Source organism: Coregonus clupeaformis, unplaced genomic scaffold, assembly GCF_020615455.1.
Source record: "Coregonus clupeaformis isolate EN_2021a unplaced genomic scaffold, ASM2061545v1 scaf0104, whole genome shotgun sequence".
NCBI lineage: Eukaryota > Metazoa > Chordata > Actinopteri > Salmoniformes > Salmonidae > Coregonus > Coregonus clupeaformis.
The window spans coordinates 603617-620380 of NW_025533559.1; the positions used below are offsets into that span (position 1 = coordinate 603617).

At 44.9% G+C, this 16764-nt stretch overlaps 1 protein-coding gene across 2 annotated transcripts in view; it reads left to right on the forward strand.

Annotated features, from left to right (window-relative positions):
* Positions 1 to 16764, forward strand: part of LOC121549120 (glutamate receptor ionotropic, kainate 2) — a 192226-nt gene that overhangs the window by 27272 nt on the left and 148190 nt on the right. Inside the window, exons 2-5 of one of the 2 annotated variants that reach the window (XM_041860975.2) lie at positions 3546 to 3713; positions 5251 to 5514; positions 8470 to 8651; positions 10022 to 10075. In XM_041860975.2, the coding sequence (XP_041716909.2) occupies positions 3546 to 3713; positions 5251 to 5514; positions 8470 to 8651; positions 10022 to 10075 (668 nt within the window). The remainder of the gene's footprint in view (positions 1 to 3545; positions 3714 to 5250; positions 5515 to 8469; positions 8652 to 10021; positions 10076 to 16764) is intronic. The other variant, XM_041860976.2, reaches the window with a different exon arrangement.

Below are 16764 nucleotides of genomic sequence, written 5' to 3' on the forward strand. Positions count from 1 at the left end.
TACCACCTGGGGGCGGCCCGTCCAGGATCCAGTTGCAGAGGGAGGTGTTTAGTCCCAGGATCCTTAGCTTAGTGATGAGCTTTGAGGGCACTATGGTGTTGAATGCTGAGATGTAGTCAATGAATAGCAGTCTCACGTAGGTGTTCCTCTTGTCCAGGTGGGAAAGGGCAGTGTGGAGTGCAATAGAGATTGCATCATCTGTGGATCTGTTGGGGCGGTATGCAAATTGGAGTGGGTCTAGGGTTTCTGGGATAATGGTGTTGATGTGAGCCATGACCAGCCTTTCAAAGCACTTCATGGCTACAGACGTCAGTGCTACGGGTCGGTAGTCATTTAGGCAAGTTATCTTAGTGTCCTTGGGCACGGGGACTATGGTGGTCTGCTTGAAACATGTTGGTATTACAGACTCAGTCAGGGACATGTTGAAAATGTCAGTGAAGACACTTGCCAGTTGGTCAGCACATGCTCGGAGTACACGTCCTGGTAATCCGTCTGGCCCTGCGGCCTTGTGAATAGTGACCTGCTTAAAAGTCTTACTCACATTGGCTACGGAGAGTGTGTTCACATAGTCATCCGGAACAGCTGGTGCTCTCATGCATGCTTCAGTGTTGCTTGCCTCGAAGTGAGCATAGAAGTGGTTTAGCTTGTCTGGAAGTCTTGTGTCACTGGGCAGCTCGTGGCTGTGCTTCCCTTTGTAGTCTGTAATAGTTTTCAAGCCCTGCCACATCCGACGAGCGTCAGAGCCGGTGTAGTACGATTCAATCTTAGTCCTGTATTGACTCTTTGCCTGTTTGATGGTTCGTTGGAGGGCATAGCAGGATTCCCGCTCCTTGAAAGCGGCAGCTCTACCCTTTAGCTCAGTGCGGATGTTTCCTGTAATCCATGGCTTCTGGTTGGGGTATGTACGTACGGTCACTGTGGGGACGACATCATCGATGCACTTATTGATGAAGCCAGTGACTGATGTGGTGTAATCCTCAATGCAATCTGAAGAATCCCGGAACATGTTCCAGTCTGTGCTAGCAAAACAGTCCTGTAGCTTAGAATCTGCGTCATCTGACCACTTTTTTATTAACCGAGTCACTGGTGCTTCCTGCTTTAGTTTTTGCTGATAAGCAGGAATCAGGAGGATGGAGTTATGGTCAGATTTGCCAAATGGAGGGCGAGGGAGAGCTTTGTATGCGTCTCTGTGTGTGGAGTAAAGGTGGTCTAGAGTTTTTTTTTCCTCTGGTTGCACATTTAACATGCTGGTAGAAATTAGGTAGAACGGATTTAAGTTTCCCTGCATTAAAGTCCCCGGCCACCATGAGCGCTGCCTCTGGATGAGCGTTTTCCTGTTGACTTATGTCCTTATACAGCTCATTCAGTGCAATCTTAATGCCAGCATTTGTTTGTGGTGGTAAATAGACAGCTATGAAAAATATAGATGGAAACTCTCTTGGTAAATAGTGTGGTCTACAGCTTATCATAAGATACTCTACCTCAGGCGAGCAAAACCTTGAGACTTCCTTAGTATTTGATTTTGTGCACCAGCTGTTGTTTACAAATATACACAGACCGCCACCCCTTGTCTTACACGAGTCAGCCGTTCTATCCTGCCGATGTAGCGTATAGCCCGCTAGCTGTATGTTGTCCATGTCGTCGTTCAGCCACGACTCTGTGAAACATAAGATATTACAATTTTTTATGTCCCGTTGGTAGGATAACCGTAATCTTAGGTCATCCAATTTATTCTCAAATGATTGAAGATTGGCTAATAGGATTGATGGGAGAGGCAGTGTACTCGCTCGCCGTCAAATCCTTACAAGGCACCCCGACCTACGTCCATGATATCTCTGTCTCTTCCTCATGCGAATGACGGGGATTTGGGCCTTGTCGGGTGTCTGTAGGATATCCTTCGCGGCCGCCTCGTTGAAGAAAAAATATTCGTCCAATACGAGGTGAGTAATCGCTGTCCTGATATCCAGAAGCTCTTTTTGGTTATACGATGGCAGAAACATTATGTACAAAATAAATTACAAATAACGCGGAAAAAAACACATAATAGTACAATTGGTTAGAGGGCTGTAAAACGGCAGCCATCTTCTCCGGCGCCATCTAAATATGTAAGTATTCTTCTCTCAGTCACTGCTTTCGCACCTGCCACTGCTCGGATGTCTTCTCTTTGTTCCCCCTCTCCCTCTATCTGTCCTCCTCACTCCTTCTCTTCCCATCTTCGTATGCTCTCTTCCTTTGGTCTCTCACTCTATCTCTCCTCACACTTTCTCTCCTTCTCTCTCTCCTCCTCACTTATTTTCTTCCTATTTCCCTTTGAAGAGGGTCTGGGACAGTGGGCTCTGGTCCTTTTTCCTTTGCTCTCTCCCTCTCTCGTTCTTCCTCTCACTCCCTCTCTCTTTTTTCTCTGTCTCTGCCTCTCTCTCTTCCTCTCTCCTCTGCTATAATTTAATCAATAAACAGGCTTTAATGCTCAGTGAAACTCTTTCAGCTTGGTTCACGGCAAACTCTCAGCTCGCCCAGGAAACAAAGCTATAGGGAGGCAACTTTGGACTCCTGAACTCTGGAATGACGTGTCTGAAAATATTTATTTGAGTTTCATTCATCCTCTCCCTTTAGTAATTCAATTTAAAGTCTCGGGTCAGATTTAGTCAAAGTCCATGCTCAGGGGTGTGCTATTACTTTGTTGAATGTTGGACTTTGAATTTTGAGGGGAGTTTACATGAAAGTCTTTGCTTGATGGTACTGTCATCTAATACTTGTATGTTATTGGGATTATTAGGAGGTCTATGGATTATTTATTGAGGTATTTGGATGTTAAACTACTACTACATAATAACTTTATCTCATTTTTAGGGTCCTTTCAATACTATACACTAGTTGCTGTCAATTCGGTTCATGATTCTGAACAGCGTGAAAGCGAAGCATCTGGAGAGGATTTTCCAATCATGGAGACTGTAAATAATTCAAAAGTTCAAAGGGGTTTAGTTCACTACTGAGAGAGAGACCTCTGATCGCCATGGTAACTGCACTTCACTGAGTGGTCTGGATGGTGTGGGTGGAAGGATCCTTGGGCTGTTTGTGGTAGTGCTAAGACCGTTAACGGTCCACGGTCTACACACTGAACCTCCCTGATAAGTTGTCTGTACTGGAAGGGAGAGAGAGGGAGTCATGACCCCTTAACTCACCTCCCGTCCCCACTAATCGTTGTTAATTACACAGACCAGTAAGTGAAGGCAAATGCAGCTCTCCTCAGTTGACAGTCCAAAACACCATAATAGAGCTAGCTCTCTCTCCACTGCTCATATCAATTAACGCATGTCGATTATGACACTGTTGTTTAATAGGAAAGGACATGAAGGGAACTGAGTAAATAATCATTACAATGTCCTGGGAAAGAATATACACAGCTATAATAGCCTTCGCTATATCGATCATCTGCCCACACTTCAATGTCACGTGTTGTGTTAGAGGAAAATCCATTGTAATTATGGGATGAGGAAATTGAAATTTAACCTTGTTGTACTTTCACCTGTTCTTTTATCCTTCAGGAGGAATATTTGAATCCATTGAAAGCGGCCCGTCAGGAGCAGAGGAACTCGCCTTTAAATTTGCCTTGAACACAATCAACAGGAACCGCACCCTGCTGCCCAACACCACACTCACATATGACATCCAGAGAATAAACATCTTCGACAGCTTCGAGGCCTCCAGAAAAGGTGAGTGGATGAGGAGGATAGGAAGCAGACCTGGGGTGTGTTCATTAGTGCACACCGTAGCAAAACGTTTTGCATCGGGAAACAATTAGCAAAGAAAGCAAGCCTTTCTTATTGGACAAGTTCAGGTTAGTCCTTTCCTGTTATAGCCATTTGCTTCTGTTTGGTTGCTAGTGAATACACCCCTGGGATAAAATACATTCTGAGTGGTTGTTTGAGCCTGCCTGGAGTGCCAGATGGGCGGGGTTTGCATTCTTGGGACTATTCCACAGCTATAATGCACCTATCAGAATCCAGGTCTGAGAGAGAGAGAGAGAGAGAGAGAGAGAGAGTTTATTTTACTGTTTTTTCAACAGAACATTGTACAAATGGCAGCCACATGCTAAATTGTGAATACAATTGATTGTACTGAAATACAATAAACAGATATAGGCAAAAATGATGTTGATTGTCATCTGTTCAGCAGACGAACCATGGCTGGGATGGAGCTGCAATGGAAATGCTCAGTCCTGCAGTGGATCAGTTCCAGTTTAGTTGAGGAGCAGGTCGGGTGTAAGAACACAGATGATCATTGGGGTGGGAGCATATGGCGGTAGGGATCAAAGTTGTGATAGGAAGACTTCACATGAAATATGATAGATTGAGTAAGGCTCCTTTGTTTATTAATGAATTATTATTAATCTGCCATTAAAAAAGGGTATCATGAATAAGATTCTAGATTCTACAGGTTGCGATAGTAAGACAGCTACATCTGTTATTAGCATTGCTAATTCTGAGTATCTCTGGGATTAGTTATTGATTTATGTTTTTTGTTTGTTTGTGGGAGATTATGACAAAAAATAATGGTGGCTGTTTTTTTGCAGGTGTGAAATGTGGGCATATACATTTATTGAGAATGACTCTGATTAGCTGTTAAGAATATTTAGCTGATGCTGCCTACAAACTGATTGCATCTGATGTGCTCAATTAAGTTATATACAAGAAATGTGTTTATAGTATTTGATTTGACATTTTGAAATAAATAAGTGACAAATAACAAAAAAAAGTATCAAGTCCAGGCTGAGATCTTATATTATAGTAAGCGTTATAGTCTAGTTAGGTAAATCAAGATGCTATGTATTTACTCCTACTAGCATTGTTGGGGAAGCTACTCTGAAAACATAGTTTACAAAGCTACCAATTACTTTGCACTGGAAGAAGTTAAGCTACACTAAAACTACCCTTAAGAAAAATATAATTTACTTGAATTGAGTTCAACTACCAACAAGCTACTGCAAAATATATTTAAATTACTAGTTGAACTACATGTAGTTCACTACTCCCCAAAACTGCCTGCTAGTATCCGTGAGACTCAATGCAAAGTGTGACCGACATTCCTCTTGATTCAATGACATCCCTCTTGATCTAATGAGGGAGAGACTAGGGTCTTTCTTGATCAGTATTCCCATGGTGCATTGCATGCAGTAGAGCTGAGAGGAGCCGAAGGCTTCCACCGAAACACAAATCTAACAAACACCTCTCTCTGCCTCCTACCCCCCAGCCTGTGACCAGCTGTCCTTGGGGGTGGCGGCCATCTTTGGCCCCTCCCACAGCTCGTCAGCCAACGCAGTCCAGTCCATTTGTAATGCCCTGGGGGTGCCCCACATCCAGGCCAAGTGGAAGCACCAGGTGTCGGACAACAGGGACTCGTACTACGTCAGCCTCTACCCGGACTTCCAGTCCCTCAGCCGGGCCATCCTGGACCTGGTCCACTTCTTCAAATGGAGGACGGTCACTGTGGTCTATGACGACAGCACAGGTACAGGTACAGATATATTGGATGATTGATGATGATGATGAAGATGATGATCAAAAGGTGAAAGACATAAACAAATATTTGAGATTAAACTAAAAAAACTGCTACTCAAACATAAACACACCGTTTTATAGGGGTGGTAGGTAGCCGAGAGGTTAGTAGCTTGGACGTTGCCGGTTTGAGTCTTGGGCTGGGCAATAAAAGTGGGAGATTAATTGTCATGCACTTGAGCAAGGCAATAATACCCTGCATAAGTCCAGGGGTGCTGCGGCTTAAATGTGCTCCTCCCAAAATGTGTTTAGGTGCAGAAGAGTAGAACTGTTCTATTCTTTCCCTCAAGAGTTTAGCATTGAATGTCTGGCCATGAAATCTTTAGCCCTTCAAAGTCTTCCAGGTGTACTCCACGTCAAAACTGGAGCCCTCTATATGAGTGAGCAGCCCTGAAAAACCACATTACCCAGAATGACCCTCTCCCCGAGTCTCCTCAGATTAATGCCATGCAGAATGAACGTGAGAGCTGACAGCAGCCATGAATAAAAGACAGACTCGTCCTTTGAGGGTCCTCGTCCACTGCTGTATCCGTCTGCCGGATCGCCTGCTGTGTAATATTTTACACTGTTGAGTACTGTTATATATATGTATGTCTCTTATTTTATGATCCTTTGGAAGGACAAGGTTGTCCACTTCATGGAACGTAATTGGATTAAATATGTTGAACATACTTGTTTGTTACAAATACATGGGTTGCATGGTGAGTCTATTGTTGAATATGTCCAATTGTGGTGGCTTCTTCAGTTGAAGTTCTGTATTTTTGGCACATTTTACACCTCTTTTTACTACATTGGTGTCATGAGGTGTCTTACCCTGAATCACAAATCGATCCCTAGCTCCTACTGTCCTTTCAGAGAGCAAGATTAAGCTACTACACCTATTAAATCTGGTTCGATCTACACAAGTGCATAGGGGCTAGAGGTTGATTAGGGATTCAGTCTTACCTTTTACAATCAACTGGTAGAGGATAGATCAACCATCAGGATTTATTATTCGGTGTTAATTGAAATGAATGGCTCAGTGATAGGGTGACCATGTCTCTGTCACATCCATTTACTTTGTGGAGAGCCGCCACTGTAGCATGGTGACAGTGTATTAACCTTGGCTAAGGTCACAGTGAATGGTCCAACTCACCGTCCGCTGCAATGAGTCATCTCATTTGCCACTGTTCCACTCCTCCTCATTGGATGTGTCAATATTTACACAATATTCTCTATGTAGTGCACTACTTTTGGACTGGTCAAAAGTAGTGTGCTCTAAAGGGAATAGGGTGCCATTTGGGATGCATCCATTTATCATCACCCTCACCTCCATAACACTGCCCACTGCCCACTGGCATGCATTGATTCCCCCAAAAAGGACTCTAGGGATGGTGTTAGAGATTATTTAAGGGTAGGGTCACTCGAAACCAGGTAAGCCTGATGATAGTTTCCTCCTCGGGGGAGCGTTTTTAGGTTAACATACCACCTCACAGTGACAGAGTTGGGGTGAGAGAGCCTGGGTGATGTCAACCACACACACACACACACACACACACACACACACACACACACACACACACACACACACACACACACACACACACACACACACACACGGTCTGTAATCACACAGCTTCATGCTCCAGGACGTTCACCCCTGATTGGAGCCTATCTGACATCTGGCGGAAAGAACTATCAGAGGGGATAAAATAAAATATTCACACACAGCCTTCTGAGGATCGGGAAGGGAAAGTCAGAAGGCATTATCCAGAGCCCCACAAACATCGGCCCTGACAGTCTATCCCATATGCTGAACGATTTTCCGCTTACGCCTCCCAAGTGTCTGTACGGACCAAAACAGAGAAGGGAGAGATGCCCTGGAGTAGGGATCTTCTGGGATTACCTGAGGCGAAGATCCCAGATTTTGGAATACCTATCTCCCTCACAAAAAACTGCAGTATTTCCTTCCAACACAAGATAACACATTCCTTATTCTTATTTCACAGCAATCCCTATTGAAACTCCCGAGGGAGAATCAGCCCCCACTCACAGTAAGACCATTCAATTGCCCACACAGCACTTCGTTCCAACAAAAAGGTCTGAGCAGTCCTAAAGTGCTTCTTCAAAACCCCTTTCTTCTCTCTCCCAGACTCCCTCCCCATTTTTACACCCATGACAAGTAATCATTTCTACCATCAATCCAGCCCTACTTCATCCCAAGGCTCAGAAGTCCTCTGTGGAGAGGAGAAACTCATTGTAATCTCATCAGTGTCTCTCTGAGAGGTTTCTAGCTGAGTGCGGGTGGGGAAATGAAAGGTGCAGATTGTTGCTCAATATGAGGCAGTGTTAAGGTTATATGGGGCCTCCCTAGGGGGGAGTAGTCAGGCAAACAGAGGCTCAAATCAGAACAGTACCTTGGGAGAGAGAAAGTGAGAATGGATTGACTGTGGCTTCCAACACTAACAGATTTAAGTCATTCCACGCTAGAATAGGGAGTAGTGTGTGAACTGGCATTTTTAAGGTGCTTCTTCGATGAAGCTGGACTCTACTGGAGTAAAGTGCTTTTTGGTGTATGAGAAAAATATGTGTTGAGTTGGTGCAGAGCTCTGTTGACAGTTCTTCAATACTGTATCATGGGTGGTATTCTGATTTGCCTCAAAATACAATTGTGCAAGTCAACCATTGACACCATTGAATGATTTGCCAGTGATTAGAAGAGTCAGAATACCGCCCTATGTGTATGTTTGCCAAGTGTGAGTGGGAGAATCAAATCAACTATGGAATAGAGAGCCATGTATTTGGGCTGTTTTATTTTAAAGATTTGCATTTGAACTGTACGCCTTTTCCAATGGCACTTATATTAATTTCAAGTTCATACTTATTTTTCAAATTCCTGTCACTCTTGGATAAGTTGTCAATTTCTGGTCTCCAGGTCTTATTCGGTTGCAGGAGCTGATCAAGGCCCCCTCCCGATTCAACATTCGTTTGAAGATCCGACAGTTGCCGACGGAGACCAAGGACGCCAAGCCACTTCTGAAAGAGATGAAGAAAGCAAAGGAGTTCCATGTGATCTTTGACTGCGGCCACGTAATGGCCGCCTGGATCCTGAAACAGGTCAGTGTCTGTCTTAGGTCTTTCTCAGAACCATTTTGAAACCAGAGACGGGTTGGACTTTGTCAGATTTCTTGGATGGGAGATTTATTTATATGAATTAGCTCCAGAATGATCCCTCATTGAATAGCTCATACTTATGGTTTCAGGTCCAGTACCTACAGTTTGGTCATTCAATTCCTTTTTATCTGAATCAGACTCATTTGGATATCTAATTTTACTTGTTTATCTCCTTTTTTAGAATATTACAGTTCCATTACTGTGTTTCCATAATGGATGCTCTATGCCAAAATACAGTTTTAATTAGCAACTCTGCCTCTGCTCGCAGGCATGTTTGAGACATTACGATTAATCTCTGTCACATTGTTAATGAGAAGTGCTCATATCCATTGCCAAAACACACGTTTTCGGGCAGAGTATATTACATTGTATTGTGTCAAGTGTTCAGTTTGCAAATGATATCCAGCATTCCTACCAACATTGCCTCAATGTGAAACATCTGCTAGAAAATGTGTGCTGAATCATGGCATTTTTTAAATATATTTTTATTAATTTTTTTATTTCACCTTTATTTAACCAGGTAAGCCAGTTGAGAACAAGTTCTCATTTACAACTGCGACCAGGCCAAGATAAAGCAAAGCAGTGCAATAAAAACAACAACAACACAGAGTTACATATGGAAAAAAACTAAACGTACAGTCAATAACACAATAGAAAATCTATATACAGTGTGTGCAAATGTAGTAAGTTATGGAGGTTAGGCAATAAATAGGCCATAGTGCAAAATAATTACAATTTAGTATTAACACTGGAGTGATAGATGTGCAGAAGATGATGTGCAAATAGAGATATTGGGGTGCAAATGAGCAAAATAAATAACAATATGGGGATGAGGTAGTTGGGTGGGCTAATTACAGATGGGCTGTGTACAGGTGCAGTGATCGGTAAGCTGCTCTGACAACTGATGCTTAAAGTTAGTGGGGGAGATAAGAGTCTCCAGCTTCAGAGATTTTTGCAGTTCGTTCCAGTCATTGGCAGCAGAGAACTGGAAGGAATGGCGGCCAAAGGAGGTCTTGGCTTTGGGGATGACCAGTGAGACATACCTGCTGGAGTGCATACTACGGGTGGGTGTTGCTATGGTGACCAATGAGCTAAGATAAGGCGGGGATTTGCCTAGCAGTGATTTATAGATGACCTGGAGCCAGTGGGTTTGACGACATTGAAAGATTTCAATGATTATCTGCACTGTGTGTTGCCTAAAATATGTTAAAAGTTCATAGGAAATTCACCAGATGTGTTTAGCATATTGTCTCACTATGCTGTATATTTGTTTAGGCACTTTGACCATAGTCAGTATTGTGGTTTTCCCACAGGCTCTAGCCATGGGAATGATGACGGAGTACTACCACTACATCTTCACCACACTGGTAGGTTCACCAGCACCTTACAGTTACTGTATATAATGATTTTTCTTTTTGATCACATGGAAGTTGCAGATGCTGTCCTAATATGGACACCGTAGAGGTCACATCATAATATTCTTTACTTTGCCACCTAAATACTTGGTCCTGGTGGCAGTGCATCTACAAATGTGCTATTGAAGTTACTGTTTATACATGTCAAAAACATTTATAGACAAAACACTTTAAAGACCAAGGGTTGAAAAGGATTATAGCTGTCAAAGTATCAGTCTAAACTCTTTCTTCGATAGCCTTTTGTTTACTCTCTAAACAATGTTTAGCCATTCTCTACCCACCCCCAATCTGTTGTCCAAAAACCTCTAAAAGCTTTTATCACGGAAAACTAAAGCCACTCGATATGCTCGTCTATTCTGACTCATTGCGGCGATCGAAGTTCTCCAAAGTTCCTTTGATCCATCCACCACAAAGAGTCCTGCTGTTCTCACTGGATGAAAAGCCTGTCTTTCCTGGATGGAGAGAGAGAACGAGAGACTTAGAGCTTAGATAATAGCTCAGACAGTATGAGGCTATTACCGTTTTGGTACATTATGCTGGGCCTGTTGTCCTATTTGGATCATTATGGTTAAGGTTAGGACAAGGGTAGAGAAAGGCTGAACTTAAATCTGTTGTTATGGGCAAACAGTAAATGGAGCCGCGATTATAGGACTGTTTCAGAGGCATGCTGTTACTTGTTAGTCTGGGCTCCTGCCTGTTCCAACAACATAGGCCAGTTTGGCAAGGAAGTGGCGGTAGTGCTGGCCAATGCTGCAATACAACTGTTATCCAGGGCATGTTGCCCTTAGAGGAGAGCTGCAAACATTGTCTATTATGCTCCCCTGCACAGGTACGCGCACACGCACATGCACACGCACACACTTATACAACCCATAGACATCTGCCTGGTCATAAGCCAGACGTGTGGCTTGTTTGACGATTGCGATGTCCTTTCGCTTCCAACATGATAGATGGCAATGCACCAAGGCCCTGCCTGGTAACCTTGAAAACATTAGCTTGATCAAGGCCACTGCCTCTGCAACGATATGAATTGCCTCCTGAAAATACTTCTGAATGTACTACCTCTTGCCGCTAAAATTAGATACTGTTAAAACATTCGCACTGAGAAAAACACCAGGAATGGGTGGCTTTTCCATAGAATTCTATTTAACATTTTGGGACAAAGTAGCCCCCCGATTTATTTACTCAATTCTGCACTTCGTAGTTCCATGTATCAAACTGTTCTTTTCAGTTATATTAAAACCAGGAACATCTGGAGAGTCCCCTGCTGATTATAGACACATACAGTGGCTTGCAAAAGTATTCACCCCCCTTGGCATTCTTCCTATTTTGTTGCCTTACAACCTGGAATTAAAATGGATTTTTGGGGAGTTTGTATCATTTGATTTACACAACATGCCTACCACTTTGAAGATGCAAAATAAAAAATTTTGTGAAACAAACAAGAAAAAAGAAAACAAAAAAAAGAAAACTTGAGCGTGCATAACTATTGACCCCCCAAAGTCAATACTTTGTAGAACCACTTTTTGTAGCAATTACAGCTGCACGTCTCTTGGGGTATGTCTCTATAAGCTTTGAACATCTAGCCACTGGGATTTTTGCCCATTCTTCAAGGCAAAACTGCTCCAGCGCCTTCAAGTTGGATGGGTTCCGCTGGTGTACAGCAATCTTTAAGTCATACCACAGATTCTCAATTGGATTGAGGTCTGGGCTTTGACTAGGCCATTCCAAGACATTTAGATGTTTTCCCCTAAACCACTTGAGTGTTGCTTTAGCAGTATGCTTAGGGTCATTGTCCTGCTGGAAGGTGAACCTCCGTCCCAGTCTCAAATCTCTGGAAGACTGAAATAGGTTTCCCTCAAGAATTTCCCTGTATTTAGCGCCATCCATCATTCCTTCAATTCTGAACAGTTTCCCAGTCCCTGCCAATGAAAAATATCCCCACAGCATGATGCTGCCACCACCATGCTTCACTGTGGGGATGGTGTTCTCGGGGTGATGAGAGGTGTTGGGTTTGCGCCAGACATAGCGTTTTCCTTGATGGCCAAAAAGCTCAATTTTAGTCTCATCTGACCAGAGTTCCTTCTTCCATATGTTTGGGGAGTCTCCCACATGCCTTTTGGTGAACACCAAACGTGTTTGCTTATTTTTTTCTTTAATCAATGTATTTTTTCTGGCCACTCTTCCGTAAAGCCCAGCTCTGTGGAGTGTACGGCTTAATGTGGTCCTATGGACATATCCTCCAATCTACACTGTGGAGCTTTGCAGCTCCTTCAGGATTATCTTTGGTCTCTTTGTTGCCTCTCTGATTAATGCCCTCCTTGCCTGGTCCGTGAGTTTTGGTGGGCGGCCCTCTCTTGGCAGGTTTGTTGAGGTGCCATATTCTTTCCATTTCTTCATAATGGATTTAATGGTGCTCCGTGGGATGTTCAAAGTTTCAGATGTGTTTTATAACCCAACCCTGATCTGTACTTCTCCACAACTTTGTCCCTGACCTGTTTGGAGAGCTCCTTGGTCTTCATGTTGCCGTTTGCTTAGTGGTGTTGCAGACTCTGGGGCCTTTCAGAAAAGGTGTATATATACTATATATGTGACACTTAGAATGCACACAGGTGGACTTTATTTAACTAATTATGTGACTTCTGAAGGTACAGTTGAAGTCGTAAGTTTACAAACACTTAGGTTGGAGTCATTAAAACTCGTTTTTCAACCACTCCACAAATTTCTTGTTAACAAACTATAGTTTTGGCAAGTCAGTTAGGACATCTACTTTGTGCATGACACAAGTAATTTTTCCAACAATTGTTTACAGACAGATTATTTCAATTATAATTCACTGTATCACAATTCCAGTGGGTCAGAAGTTTACATACACTAAGTTGACTGTGCCTTTAAACAGCTTGGAAAATTCCAGAAAATGATGTCATGGCTTTAGAAACTTCTGATAGCCTAATTGACATCATTTGAGTCAATTGGAGGTGTACCTTTGGATGTATTTCAAGGCCTACTGTCACGGCTGTCGGTGAGATGCGGATGAAGAAGTCAGGCGCAGGACACAGAACTCTCGGACACGTACTATAATCCGATACTGACCATATGAACACAGAAATAACTCCACGCAGGGAGGAAATAACCCGCTCACTAAAGACATACGTGAAGGGAAAACAATCACACACAATATCCCGATGAGAGACAGGGGATAATATAAGGGCAACAATCAACCATAATGACGAACAGGTGTAAACAATACAGACAACACTAAACAGACACCGATAACATCGAACGGCAGCAGCTAGTACTCCGGGGACGACGAACGCCGAAGCCTGCCCGAGCAAGGAGGAGGAGCAGCCTCGGCAGAATACGTGACACCTACCTTCAAACTCAGTGCCTCTTTGCTTGACATCATGGGAAAATCAAAGGAAATCAGACACGACCTCAGAAAAAGAATTGTAGACCTCCACAAGTCTGGTTCATCCTTGGGAGCAATTTCCAAACGCCTGAAGGTACCATGTTCATCTGTACAAACAATAGTACGAAAGTATAAACACCATGGGACCACGCAGCCATCATACCGCTCAGGAAGGAGACGCGTTCTGTCTCCTAGAGATGAACGTACTTTGGTGCGAAAAGTTCAAATCAATCCCAGAACAACAGCAAAGAACCTTGTGAAGATGCTGGAGGAACCAGGTACAAAAGTATCTATATCCACAGTAAAATGAGTCCTATATCGACATAACCTGAAAGGCCGCTCAGCAAGGAAGAAGCCACTGCTCCAAAACCGCCATAAAAAAGCCAGACTACGGTTTGCAACTGCACATGGGGACAAAGATCTTACTTTTTGAGAAATATCCTCTGGTCTGATGAAACAAAAATAGAACTGTTAGGCCATAATGACCATTGTTGTGTTTAGAGGAAAAAGGGGGTTGCTTGCAAGCCGAAGAACACCATCCCAACCGTGAAGCACGGGGCTGGCAGCATCATGCTGTGGGGGTCCTTTGCTGCAGGAGGGACTGGTGCACTTCACAAAACAGATGGCATCATGAGGAAGGAAAATTATGTGGATATATTGAAGCAACATCTCAAGACATCAGTCAGGAAGATAAAGTTTGGTCGCAAATGGGTCTTCCAAATGGACAATGACCCCAAGCATACTTCCAAAGTTGTGGCAAAATGGCTTAAGGACAACAAAGTCAAGGTATTGGAGTGGCCATCACAAAGCCCTGACCTTAATCCTATAGAAAATGTGTGGGCAGAACTGAAAAAGTGTGTAAAAGCAAGGAGGCCTACAAACTTGATTCAGTTACACCAGCTCTGTCAGGAGGAATGGGCCAAAATTCACCCAACTTATTGTGGGAAGCTTGTGGAAAGCTACCCGAATAGTTTGATCCAAGTTAAACAATTTAAAGACAATGCTACCAAATACTAATTGAGTGTATGTAAACTTCTGACCCACTGGGAATGTGATGAAAGAAATAAAAGCTGAAATAAATCATTCTCTCTACTATTATTCTGACATTTCCCATTCTTAAAATAGAGTGGTGATCCTAACTGACCTAAGACAGGGAATTTTTACTATGATTAAATGTCAGGATGTCACACCCTGGCTCTGGGACTCTATATGTTGAGCCAGGGTGTGTTCATTCTATGTGGTATATTTCTATGTTGGGGGTTCTAGTTCTTCTGTTTCTTTGTTGGCCTGAGTGACTCCCAATCAGAGGCAACGAGTGTCAGCTGTGGCTGGTTGTCTCTGATTGGGAGCCATATTTAAACTGTCTGTGTTCCCTTGGTGTTTGTGGGTTTTTGTTCCAGTTGGTCATTGTTACCTAGGACGTTACGAGTCGTTTTGTTGTTTTGTATCGTGTTTGCACTTTAACTAATTAAAGTATGTTCGCTCAACACGCTGCGCCTTGGTCCTCCTCTATTAACGACGATCGTGACAGAAAAACCCACCATACCAGGACCAAGCAGCGTGTCCAGGAGCAGGCAGCCTGGACGTGGGAGCAGATTTTGGACGGACAGGGGTCCTGGACCTGGGAGGAAATCCTGGCCGGGATGGATCGCCGGCCATGGAGTGAGACTGTAGAGAGGCGACGGAGAGAGGAGCAACGGCGTGATCAGGGTCGTCATCGGACGGTCGAGAGGCAACCCCAGAAAATTTTTAGGGGGGGGCACACGGCATGGACGACGGGGCTGACGGAGGCAGACAAGGGGCGTATTCAAAAGGCCACCAGGTTACGGGGGTCACTGGTAAAGGAAGGGAAGGAAGGTTTAGAGGCACGGCGAGAGGTACTGGGATGTGTTACCAGTCCGGTCCGGCCCGGCCCGTTCCAGATCCCGGGTAGAGCCAGTGGTGTGTGTCCCCAGTACGGTCCGGCCTGTTACGGCCCCTCGCACCAAATGGACGGTGCGCGTCGCCAGCCCGGTCCGGCCTGTTCCTGCCTCTCGCACCAAGCCTACGGTGTGCGTCGCCAGCCCGGTCCGGCCTGGCCCTGCTCCACGCACCAAGCCTACGGTGTGCGTTGCCAGCCCGGTCCGGCCTGTCCCTGCTCCACGCACGCAAGCCTACGGTGTGCGTCGCCAGCCGGTCCGGCCTGTCCCTGCTCCTCGCACCAAGCCTACGGTGTGCGTCGCCAGCCCGGTCCGGCCTGTTCCTACTCCACGCACCAAGCCAGGGGTTGCGCATCGTCAGCCCGGCCCGGCCTGTTCCTGCCACTCGCACCAAGTCCACGGTGCGCGTCGCCAGCCCGCCCGGCCTGTTCCTGCCACTCGCACCAAGCCAGGGGGTGCGAGTCGTCAGCCCGGTTCGGCCCGTTCTACTCCACGCACCAAGCCAGGGGTGCAAGTCGTCAGCCCGGTTCGGCCCGTTCGGCTCCCACGCACCAAGCCAGGGGTGCGCGTCGTCAGTCCAGCACAACCCGTGCCTGGGTCACCGGTGCCTGGTAAGGTACCGGTCAACTGCTCCACTACGGAGCTGAAGCTAACCGCTCCTGCTACGTCCCAGTTCAGCTCCAGCCAGCGGGGCCAGACCGGACCAGGGGCGCTATGGGGGGGTTTATTGGAGGGTGGTGGGAAAGGCCGGAGCCAGAACCGCCGCCGAGGAGGAATGCCCCCCCAGCCCTCCCTGTTTTGTTCTAGTGGAGGCGCAGTCGCAGTCCGCGCCTTTAGGGGGGGGTACTGTCACACCCTGGCTCTGGGACTCTATATGTTGAGCCAGGGTGTGTTCATTCTATGTGTTATATTTCTATGTTGGGGGTTCTAGTTCTTCTGTTTCTTTGTTGGCCTGAGTGACTCCCAATCAGAGGCAACGAGTGTCAGCTGTGGCTGGTTGTCTCTGATTGGGAGCCATATTTAAACTGTCTGTGTTCCCTTGGTGTTTGTGGGTTTTTGTTCCAGTTGGTCATTGTTACCTAGGACGTTACGAGTCGTTTTGTTGTTTTGTATCGTGTTTGCACTTTAACTAATTAAAGTATGTTCGCTCAACACGCTGCGCCTTGGTCCTCCTCTATTAACGACGATCGTGACACAGGAATTGTGAAAAACTGAGTTTAAATGTAGTTGGCTAAGGTGTATGTAAACTTCCGACTTCAACTGTAATTGATTGCACCAGATCTTATTTAGGGGCTTATAGAAAGGGTACATAT